The following is a 12,340-nucleotide window of genomic DNA, read 5'->3' as shown; positions in this document are numbered from 1 at the left end:
CTGCATGGATTAATGATTGTTGGTTTGCTAAGGAAATGTACCAATTCAATGATATACATTTAAAACGTGCCACTTTCACAAATGAACATTAAATAAAGGAAATTTATGGGCATAACAATGATAGAATGTACTCTTCATTACAATTTTATAATAATTAGCCATTTTGCTTATCATTTTTATAAAACTGAAATCAAAATAATCTATGTAGTAATAATAGGTAAAAGTCTCCTAAGACCATTTTCCCTCATCTGCATTTTATTGTGCTTTTTTTTGGATCATATAATAGCTTACAAACAGGAAGGTGGTATTTAAATGTTTTGTAACAGCTTTACAAAAATGTTTTATAATAACTTTGTTTAAGTACAATAAACGTTAATTTCAAAGCATTTAAATTACTCTGAGATTTTGTCTATATATTTTTACTATTTATATTTTTAAGATAGCAGACCCACACAAAATCACTTTTAAAATTTTCAGGATTCTAGGTCCCTGGGGGGAAAAAATCCCATATGTGCTAGATAATGCTTGTTTTACTCCATTTATCCCATAAACAGAGAAAAGCAGTAGCTTATCCTCTTTATCTTTGGGATCCTCAAATGACTGAGCATTAGAGTAAATAAACTATATTAAAATATCCAAGAATGTGTATTTGGAACACTTCCTAAGCTAGCTAATTATAAATAACGTTAATAGATTAGGGAGCAATTTCCAGCTTCATGTCTTAGATAGTTTTACTGAGAATGCATGGATACTTGTGTACGTGTGTATGAGTTTTAATAAATTTGAATTGTCACTTAATACTGGCTTTATTTCTTGTATTTTATTTGAAAAAAATATGTATGCCTGAAGGCATAAAAAAAGAACTTTATTCCATTTTTCCTGGTCTGGGTAAAAACACTCTTTCATGTGTTGTCTTGGTCATTGACATAGTACTATTATGTTACATCCACCTGTAGCTGTAAAGAAAGATACTGTGTGATTTACTATCATCTCCCCAAAGACTATCATAATTGCTGGCATGGTGTAAAAGACAATGTGGATATATTTTTGTTATCATTTTTATTTTTTTTCTTACAAATAGTTTATTGTCAAGTTGGTTTCCATATAACACCCAGTGCTCATCCCCACAAGTGCCCCCCTCCATGCCCATCTCGCCCCTCCCCACCCCATCCATCAGTCCTCAGTTTGTTCTCAGCATTCAAGAGTCTCTCATGGTTTGCCTCCCTTCCTCTCCCCCACCATTTCCCCACTTCTTCTCCCGATTGGTCCTCAGTTAAGTTCCTCCTAATCCTCCTATACGTGCAAACATATGATATTTGTCCTTCTCTGCCTGACTTATTTCACTCAGCATAACACCCTCAAGGTCCATCCATGTTGCTACACATGGCCAGATTTCATTGTTTCTCATTGCCATGTAGTATTCCATGGTATAGATAAACCACATCTTCTTGATCCATTCATCTGTTGATGGACACTTAGGCTCTTTCCATGTTTTAGCTATTGTGGAGAGTGCTGCTATGAACATTGGGGTACATGTGCTCCTATGCCTCAGCATTTCTGTATCCCTTGGGTAAATTCCTAGCAGTGCTATTGCTGGGTCATAGGGGAGTTCTATTGTTAGTTTCCTGAGGAACCTCCACACTGTTTCCCAGAGGGGCTGCACCAGTTTGCATTCAATGTGGATATTTCTTAACAAAATTAGTTGAGTACTACTGTAGCAACTCAGTTTGTTCTGCTGTGTATGAGTTTAGTTTATTTGCACACAATAGATATATGGTAGTATCCCCTTATCTGTACTTTTCCTTTTCCTGGCTTCAGTTAACAGTGGTCTACTGTAGTTTGGGAGCTGGTGACCCTCTTCCTGAAGTATTATCAGAAGATTAGGGAAGTATTGTCAGAAGGTTAGGTGTAGCCTAATTCTATTATTACAGTATATTGTTATAATTGTTCTATTTTATTATTAGCTATTATTGTTCGTCTCTTATAGTATTTATTTGTTAATTAAACCTTGTCAGAGGAAGACACAGTAGAGAACATGTTTGGTTCTATCCATGGTTTCAGTCATCCTCTAAGGGTGTTGGAAGATATTCCCCCTTCAAGAGGGGCTACTGTAGAGAGGGGAGCCTCGTGAAATATCTACATTCTCAGGTGTTTGTTTTTTTTTTTTCCAATTGGTTCTGTCGCCAACCTTTTTAGGTTTTCATTCTAGGGATGATGGTGCAACCCTCGAGGGAGAGCATAGCAAGCACATGTAATATATGTATTTTAATATATATTTATATTAAATAAGATGAAGTTAGAGAAAGAGGTAATATATATATTTAATAAGATGAAGGTAGAACAAGGGAGAAAAGGACAAAAGCTCTCTTAAGTATTTAAAATGTAATTATGTAGAATATATGATATGCTCAAAATAGCAAGATAGATTCTGTGGTAAGGGAAATATTTAGATCTATGATAGAACTTAACTGTGTTGGGTGGGAAATCTTCCTTCAGGAAATAGCATGTATAATGAAGCCTGACATGTGGGTAATAGTTAACCAGATAAAAATATCAGAATGGTTTGGATGTTGTAATATGGGAATGGTTTGGTTTGAGGACAAGAATTTGAGGGGCGCCTGGGTGGCTTAGTCGGTTAAGCGTCCGACTTTCACTTAGGGCATGATCTCGCGGTTCGTGGGTTCGAGCCCCGCGTTGGGCACTGTGCTGACTGTCAGCTCAGAGCCTGGAGCCTGATTCGGAGTCTGTGTCTCCCTCTCTCTCTAACTCTCCCCTGCTCACTCTGTCTCTCTCTCTCCTCGAAATAAATAAAAATATTTTTAAAAAAAACAAGAATTTGAAAAAAATTGCAGGAAGAACACGTAACATGTTGTACTGGCCAAAAGTTAAGTGGTAAGCGAGGAGTTTGGAGACATAAAGAGAGTCTATATGATGCAGGGCCAGAAGTCATGTTTTTAGAATCTTGACTTCGATATAAGGCTGAATGGGAGTTAACGAATTTTAAGCAGGGAAAGTAAAGAATCATAATTCTGTTTCAAAATAACTGCACTTGATAAGATGTGAAAAACAGGAGAAAGCAAGATTAGTCAGAGAAATCTGTTAGGAGGGTATTTTACCCAATCTACACTGTAGGGGTAGAAACCTTTTCCTTACTCCTTCTAGGTTATTTGGTTGGTCTAATAGTTAAATTAATATAAGATAGATGAATGGGATAAAATTTTAATTTTGTATGTATGGGAACCCCACGAAAATATGAAAATCAGAGATGTGGCTAAAGCAGAAAGCTTTATTCCTTTTCAACAAAATGATAAATTTGATCAACTGACAAGACAAGGGATTTGAGCTTATGGTAGCAAATTGCTAAAGAAGGAAGAAGGTTTACTTATACAGCGTCCTTGGCTCTATATTCCCTTTCTTTGGTGATAAGGATGCTTTCTACCATCGGGGTACAGGGAAGTTACGTTTTACATAGGAGATTTATCTCCTGCCTTCAGTGAGACCAAGGAGCGTCAGCAAGTCCCTTCTGTACTAGTCATCTCTGAAATACCTTTAATTCAAAGTAATCAATATGCCAGAGTGGCATAGTCTACAATACTTCACACTCAAAGTAAAATTGTAATGTGAACTGATAGGAATGGATATAATTATGTTAGATGGAGAGATATAGGACTTGATGATTATTCAGAGGTAGGGTTGGTGAGGTAAAACTAAAGGTCATGGATGTACCCTAGGTTTCTATCTTGAGTAACCTGAGAGTGGTGTCATTAACTGACACAGGAATCACAGGAGGAATAGCATATTTTTGGAAAAAAGTACAGAGATTCATTTTTATAAACACACTCATGCAGGTACAGAGATGTAGATGTAGATGGATATAAAGTGAAATTATTCACTCTACACTTTTTCTAGAAACTATGCACAGGATTTCTCAGTATTGAATGAACATTGGAGGGTATTTGGGAAAGTTTTCAAAAATACTCCTACCCCATATTTATCCCCTTCCTATTGAGTTGTAGAGCATGAGCAAATGTACTTTGTATAAGTTCCTTAGACGATTCTGATGTGAAACAATACTTAAAAAGGAGGGTCATTGGAAAGTGTGTGCATTTTGGAGTCAGATACACTTCAGTTTGTATGCATTGACTTATATATTGTCCCCTGACATTCCATTCACATAACTGTCACAAAAATAACAATACATGATAGGATTATAAAGATGATATGGTGATCTATAAAAATTATTCTTACTACAAATGAAAGGAATAATAAAGTATCATATGGGGAGTTGCGGTGTGTGTGTGTGTGTGTGTGTGTGTGTGTGTATGTGTGTGTGTGTCTATCTGTCTTAACTCTGCAAAGAAATGGCAGGTAAGTACATTTAAAAGAACTGTGGATAAGGTGGTAATTTTCATATTTAAAGAGTGAAACCATGTCTTTTCTCAATCAGTAAGATAATGTATGTGATCTGAGGTTATTTTTCTCTTATCTGTTTTATTTCTTATACTTTATTCACTTTCTTTTCAGTTAGGAATAATATCCTGTCATTTCTAGCCTACTGTGATATTTTTATGTGCATAAATTTTCTTAGAAAACTGTAATGAAAATCTTTCATATCAAAATGCTCAAATTACTCAACTCTTGACTTACCTCTATGGAATAAATTTTCATTACAAAGTGTAAAAATTATTGTTTTTAATATATTTCTAGCCAATTTCATATTCGGGATTATTAAAAACATCTCAATTCTCATTTCTATGACTATCATAAGGTAGAATTTTTTAATAAGCACTATAGCAATTGTAATTATGGCCTATTTATGACAAAATATTGAAGTTACTTCATCTTATGTCTCTGTTTAGAACGAATGAATAACACATTTAATTCCATATACTATCTGGGGAAATAACTTCAAAATTATTTCAATAAGTGTAATAGCTATTTCATCGGAAATATACTCCAAGATACCACTATGAAATATCATCAGAAATGTGTCCATGCAAGCCCAGAAATAAATCTTTGCTCGAAACATTTCTATAGCATCTTTATGTCTTTATGATTTAAAAATCATTAAATATCTTATTACTTGTATTAATAATTCTGTAAATGATTGCAAGTCTTAACAATTTCAATATGCAAATTATTTCTCTTTTGTAAATGCCATTTTCATTGTTTCCATTTTTATTTTACTACTTGTGGCTGAATTGGGAAAATAGAAGCACATGTATTTATGATCTTAACTCATATGAATGTTTTAAATATATTACAATTTGTATACTTTTCTATGACAGTAAAAATTGTCTTAAATTGTATTTCATCTTTTTCAACAGATGGCTTCTTTGAATATCGGGAGAGCGGGTGCCTGTGTGGTAGTCATCAAGCAACCATGACTTATTTTTATTTGGAGATATTTTATTTGCTGGAGTGGTTATTTTTATAAAAGAGAGCAAGAATGGGAATTTCCTGAGATGAAAATTCAAGAACAAGGATTTCTGTAGATTTACCTACTGATGTCAAAAGAGGTAGAATATCAAAGAGAATTATAGGAATAAAAAAAAAAAAACCCACATCAAACTGCTATGGGAACAATGTCTGGCCTTGTATTAGTTAGTTCAGGAATGGTTATTGGTAATTTGTTTTGTATTATAGTATACAATAACTAAAGTTACCAAACGCTTGTTTCTCTTGAGCAATTAAGAAGGGAGACCAATATTTGTGACACGGATAATTTCAAGACTACAGCTCTTTCAATTGCTTTATTAGTTTGTGGCAATATCAGAGATGTCAAAGACATGGTGTTTCATGTGACAGAATCTGATTGGTATACTATTCTCCTAATCAGATGTGGTCATTCCAGGAGGCAGAATGATATTTTACTAAAACAAACATGCTTCTTTCTCATTTTCTCAACTATGAGGACAATTAGAGAAACAGATTCAACCCTGTCTCTCGCATTCAGAAAACCAACTGTTCTGCTAATCAAAGCTGCGCATATCAGAGTTGGATGGTTCAATTTTATTGCAACCATATTAGCAATCTGAAGCTGGCAAACACAAAGGATTGTTTTCATGAGGCTTACCACATTGCTTTGCTTTTTGAACACACTGAGCCAAAGAATCAGTATAATTATGGGCTTTTGCCTTACGTTGAGTTCAGTGTAAGCATGAAAACTAGTTATTCTGAATGTTATATATATATGTATATATATATACATCATTTGCATGTTAAAGTCTTTTAGAATTTTGTTCATAAAAAACAAAAACAACTTAGAATTTTGAGAGAGAAATCTATGATCCATTCATTTGGAGTGTTAACGATCATTGTTAGGAGGGCAAACTTCAGATTCTCATTTCCTACTTTTCAAACTTGTTACATTGATATGACATTATTTTATGCCAAATGTTTGTAATTGTTTAAAGCATAAAGTGGAAACATTACACAATGTCCTTAAAGATTCTTGTAAATTATATATGATTAATAAATGATAGAAAATTTGCTTTTATCACTGTATCTTTCTTCAATAAATTTTAATTCAGATCTGAGTTAAAAACTCAGATAAGGTTGGGCGCCTGGGTGGCTCAGCCAGTTAAGCGTCCGACTTTCGCTCAGGTCATGATCTCATGGTTCATGAGTTTGAGCCCTGCGTCTGGCTCTCTCCTGAGAGTTTGGAGCCTGGAGCCTGCTTTGGATTCTCTGTGTGTCTCTCTGCCCCTCCCCCATTCACTTTCTCTCTCTCTCTTTCTCAAAAATGAATAAATTTCAAAACATTTTAAAAAAACTGATAAGGTATACTGCAGAGATAAGGCTACTTTTATTGCTTGAGTTTTCAAAATAATCAAGGAGTATATATCTCTCAAAGTGTTTATTTCCTCTTAAATATTATGCTGACACCAAATACAGTCTTTAATTATTGCTTTCTTCCGTAGTCACTGGGTTGAGGCACTTAGCAATAATGCCTACAAAACACACATCCCATAATGAGTGCTGATAATTGTGCAGGAGCTAGGAGCTAGAAAAGGTAAAAAACATAAATCCCCCCCAAAACCCCAAAAAACTCCTCTTTGTGTCAGGGTAAACCATGGGATTGATTTTTGTTGTTAGGTGGAAAAAAATGTTTGAAATCTAATAACCAAGAAAAGTATTGATAGTTCGCACAAAGGAAATATTAGGGAATCTAAATTTCCCCAACATATACATAGGATCAAATTTATTGGTCACATTTGACCTCAGAAAAATTATGCCACTATAAGTATAAGACAGGAGGAAGTATTGATGATTTTTAAAAATTGCAGATAAAAAATGCATAGCATGAAATTTATCTTAACCATTTCTAAGTGTATGGTTTAGTAGTGTTAAGTATATTTGGTTTCTTCTGCCCACATATTTTCTCCAAGACATAGAATATACAAAGAATGTTAGCTAGCTGGAATAGATAACATAGCTTTGAAACTTTAAAGAATAGGAGAAGATAAAGTAAATATGTCTATTTTTTAACCAATAAAGTTTTGTGGTGGTCATACTTAAAATTTGATGTATAATATTTTTACAATATTTGTTTTCCTGAGAAGGAATTTTCCTGAAGCAAATTTGCTTCATTCATCCTTCTATTTTCTTTTTCTTTTTTTTTTTTTTATGTTTTATTTATTTCTAGGAGAGAGAGAGAGAGACAGCATGAGCAGGGGAGGGTCAAAGAGAGAGGGAGTCACAGACTGAAACAGGCTCCAGGCTCTGAGCTGGCAGTCAGCACAGAGCCCGACGCGGGGCTCGAACCCACGAACCGCGAGATCATGACCTAAGCGAAAGTCGGACGCTTAACCGACTAAGCCACCCAGGCGCCCCTCATCCTTCTATTTTCTATATGGAGATCACATTAGCCTACTACTGCTGCTTACATTGCACAGAGTGAGTGTATACATTAATTGATCAAATGATGACATTGAAAAGCAGTCTAGACGATGAACTGATAGGGAGAATGAAGGGAGGATGAAGGTCATTGTGCCAATTCACTGAAAAGGAAATTCTCCTCCAAGGTCACAGACTAAATAAGTCCCAGCACTTATTACCTACTCTGCCAAGACTCCAGTACAGGATTCGAAACTTGACTCTGTCAACTGATAAATCAACTTTGCTAAAGATCTCCACTTGAGGTAAAATTTCTGCTAACAAGATTCACTATTTCCCTCTTTAGACTATATTTAATATATAGGCATATTTAAATAAGGAAACTGTAGAAAATAGCATCATTGAAGCTAGTTTTTCCAAGATACCGTTCCATGTTTTTATTCATTGCCAACCCTGGAGTATAACACTTTTTCAAATAGCACTATGAAGTCAGAATTTTCTGCAAATACTTTCAATTTTAATTATGGCCATTAATAAGAATGTTACGGAACCAGGTCTGGATCACCCAGGAGAAGCACCAAGCGGCACTTGGAGGAGATCATTCTCCAGAGGTCTGAGCCCTGAGTATTAGCAGAGGGAACAATGTATAGCCTGTTACTTCCGCATTCCTCATTAATGTGCAGGACAAGCAAGGCGGGAAGAAGAACCTGGAAGAGGGAGTCTTTTATATCAGGGACAGGTGTTTTCTTATCAGTCCTGTCAGCCATCTTACAACAGGTTTTCCCTATCATTCCCTCCTTTGATGCCCCTTTAAACAGATCTAGTCTGTATTATAGGGCATCATCTTTATTATGGACTGGTTTTTTTCCTTATTTCCCGGACTTTGCTTGTGACTATTCCTGACTGGTTTACAAAGTCTCCGAAGAAGATGCAGGTGCCCTTTCTCTCGGCAGAGAAGAGGTCAACTGGCCATCTGTTCTGGAGGGCAATTTTCTGCCAGGGAACTTATGTGGCTCTGTAGGGACACTAGGGAGTCAGCCACTTGGTCCCACAGAAGAGCCTAGGTCTCCTATGCCAGTCCCTATCCCCATGGCTATTTCTGCCCCTATGAGTATGGGTAGCATCACTGCTCCTTTATCCTGAACCTTAAGATTGAAGGTTAATCTAAATACAATTTCTTTTTCTTGAAGTGAGGCACAAACATCAGTACCAACACTCCCCAAAATGGCATTAGCAACCTTACTGGGAGGCAACTCAACAGATCGAAAGAGGTTACACCACATTTAAGCTTTTAAACTCCTTAAATTCTTCCACTGAAGGTGCCCTGCTCTTACAAATGGGGCCCAGATTAGAGGCAATCAATACCAACAGAACATCCTATTCATAAGAGGAAGGTGAGTGGGGACAGGAACCTTTCGCTGTTTCCCAGCTTTCTGGGGTAACCTCTGCCAACCCGATGGCAAAGAGTAAGAACAGTCTATCTTCTTGGAATGGCAATTCCTTAAGCTTCTGCAGTGCACAGACCAGCCAGCTTCTGCGGTGTGGCTGGAGCAGGGCTGAAGATCCTACGAATCCAGGACTCTACAGGAGGTCACTTTGAGCAGGTTCCTTGGACTTGGATCAGTCTTCCAAATTTGGAGCTCCTCAAGATTGGCCCTCGTGACTCTATAGTGGTGAACCCATGGAATGATATCTGTGACGTTGAGGGCAGTAGGGGTGGTCAGAATAACAGTATGAGGCCGGTAAGTGGTATGAAGCTTCCAAGTGATGTTGAACGACTTGGTTAAAGTTTGTATAACGTCCACCATGAATGCAGGTCCATTATCACTGTGGATTGTAGCCGGCAGGCAGAACCGGGTGACAATCTCTTTTAGGAGGACTTCAGCTACCTCCTGGCTCCATTCTGTCCTGGTGGAGAAAGCTTCAACCCATCCAGAGTATGTGCAGACTATTACCATGAGGGATCTAAATCCTTGACTTGTCTGGACATCTGTAAAATCTATTGCTAAATCTTCAAAGGGGGTAGCTCCTACCCTTTGGACACCTGGCAGGGGTCAGGCATGGATTTGGCATTATTCCTGGTGCAATTCACATACCATTCACTTGTTGTTCGATAGAATGCTGGCAGCTGGCTGATGTAGTACTGCCTTTCTTGAGGAGAGCCTCTAATGCAGTTTTTCCTAGATGGGTGAGTTGATGGTATTCACCAACTAGATGCCCTCCGAGGGCTGTTGGGATGGAAACTCATCTAGCAGTTTCCACCATCCTTCCTTGGTCTGGGTGGCCCCCTCGATCTCAACCCATTTTATTTCTTTTTTAGTATATTTTGGTGGAAGGGTCTCTGCTGGGAGTGTCAGAGTCAGGACCTTGTCTGCCTCCCTAATGGGTGCTACTTTAGCTGCCTCATCTACCAGGCAATTTCCTCATGTGGTAGGGTCATCTCCTTTGTGGTGTCCTTTGCAGTGTAGAACTGCAACCATTTTTGGGAACCAGATGGCCTCGAGGGGTTTTAGTATTTCTTCCTTATTTTTGTTTTGATGGAGGGCACTCGGGTAGATAGAGGAACTCAGGCTATGCTGTGTGGTCCCCAAGTTCACATCGATGGGCTTGGTAGAAGGGCTGTTGCATTGCCCATTTCTCTGTGGCCTCGGAGATGTTAGCAGTCTTCTTGCTAAAGGGGGCCACGGAGAAGGTGACCACAGAATGTTCAGTCCCCATGTCGACCATAAAAGTAATAGTTTGGTCCCCTACTTTCAATTTGACCATGGGTTCATGGGTGCCAAATGAGCCCAGTCCCTCTCAATCTGAATCTATTACTACTAGCTCTATGAGGTCTTTTTCGTAGCATTTTTTTTTTTCATATCAGCTGGGTTTCTGGGACTTTTTACCAGTTGGGACATTCATTTTTCCAATGTCCTTTCTCCTTGCAATAGGCACATTGATCCCTTGCTAAGGTGTTCCTGGGCTCCCCCCCTTTTGGTGGTAGGAACTTCTCCATTCTTTTGTAGTCCTTTTCCTTTAAAGCAACGGGAGGAGGTTGACCTTTTTCCTCATCTTTTTCTCAGCTTCCCTCTCAGCAGGGTCCTCCTTGTTCATGTAGACCTTGTTAGCAAACTTGATCAACTGTGTGATGTTCATCCCCCCAAAACTTTCAAATTCTTCGAGCTTCCTTGTGATATCTGGAGTGGCTTGGGCCATGAAAGAGGTGTTTACCCTCTGTTGGCTTTCTTGTGCCTTGGGATCGAATGGGGTGTAAACGCAGTAAGCCTGGCATAGCCTCTCATAATAATCCATGGGGATCCCCCTTGCTGGTGGGTAATTGAGGATATCTTGGTCATATTCATGGGCTTCTTAGCCCCTGCTCAGATTCTGTGGAGGAGAACCTCTTGGTACTGGTGGATGTGGACTTGTCCTCCTTCTACAGTGAAGTCCCACATGGGACGTTTTTCAGGTGCAGCAGTTCTTGCCCAGGTGCCCGGATCGACAACCATGGCTGGTGCATGTTCCTCCGGGTATTGCTTAGCTCCTCTTATAATTCTCTGTCTCTCTTCAGTGTTAAACAAAGTGTGGAGCAGCTGTTGGCAGTCTTCTCAAGTTGGTCAGTGGGTCTGGAAGAGGGATTCCATTAGGTCTATCATTGCTTGGATTTTTTCAGAATATGATGGTGTGTTATGTTTCCAATTGAGATCAGTAGTGCAGTAAGGCTGGTAATACATCATTGAGCAACCATGCTGGAGGGTTCCATTTTCATCACGTCTCTCAGGTTTCCCTGGTTCTGGTGTCCCAGCCATGTACCATTGTACATGGCATCTGGAGATGCACCTGTGCCTGGCCAAGGGCACAATCTGGCCACTGGGTCAGGGGAGAGAGGATCTGTCAAGCCTGGAGGTGGTGGGGCCAAAGGTGGTGGAGTATTGGGAGCATGAGGGTCAGGTACTGACAGTCTCGGGGGAGTATATGGCAGAGGCAAAATTGGTTCTTCCTCCAGATCACTGGCGGGAATTTGCGGAGGTTGGGACCTCTGTATCCTAGCCTGTCCCTGTTCATTGTAGGTAAATTGCACCCAAGGCGGGAGGGTTTGGGCAATCTCTAACAAGGACTCGATATATGGGAACTGATCAGGGTAACTTGGGTCTCTAAACATGGTGGTCCATTGGGACATCTAAGGTTCCCTCTGGGGGCCATCCTACTCCAAAAGTGGGCCATTCCAACTTGCATAGAGTCCTTAATTTGCTGGGGGTCATTTTAATTCCATAGTCTCCTGAAAACCTCTTCTCAAAGTTCTCAATCATACTTTCAAGAACTTTGGGTTTGCTCTGTCCCAACCCCCTAATGTTCCCATGAGGCAGTGTTTCAAAGACAGACAAAGGAGTAAGGGTGTCCCTTCTAATGAAGAGACCAGTCAGATGCCCATCCGCCATGTCCTGAAGGAACTTAGGTGACGCTTAGCTATAACGATCTCAGCTTTGTGACTCACGAATGGAAGCTATTCCAATGCTGC

General features: G+C 38.8%; 1 protein-coding gene across 2 annotated transcripts in view; it reads left to right on the top strand.

Moving 5' to 3' along the window:
* KLHL1 (kelch like family member 1) overlaps positions 1 to 6,179 on the top strand; it is a 368,129-nt gene extending 361,950 nt beyond the window's left edge. For both annotated transcript variants that reach the window (XM_039244388.1, XM_039244387.1), the window contains one exon: positions 5,328 to 6,179. In XM_039244388.1, coding sequence (XP_039100319.1) covers positions 5,328 to 5,387 — 60 coding nt within the window. In that variant the 3' untranslated portion in view covers positions 5,388 to 6,179. The remainder of the gene's footprint in view (positions 1 to 5,327) is intronic.
* Positions 6,180 to 12,340: the final 6,161 nt, after the last annotated feature.

Source organism: Hyaena hyaena, unplaced genomic scaffold, assembly GCF_003009895.1.
Source record: "Hyaena hyaena isolate Hyena2069 unplaced genomic scaffold, ASM300989v1 scaffold_239, whole genome shotgun sequence".
Lineage (NCBI taxonomy): Eukaryota > Metazoa > Chordata > Mammalia > Carnivora > Hyaenidae > Hyaena > Hyaena hyaena.
The sequence above is the reverse complement of the archived record's forward strand: the minus strand, read 5'-3'. Positions and strand labels throughout refer to the sequence as shown.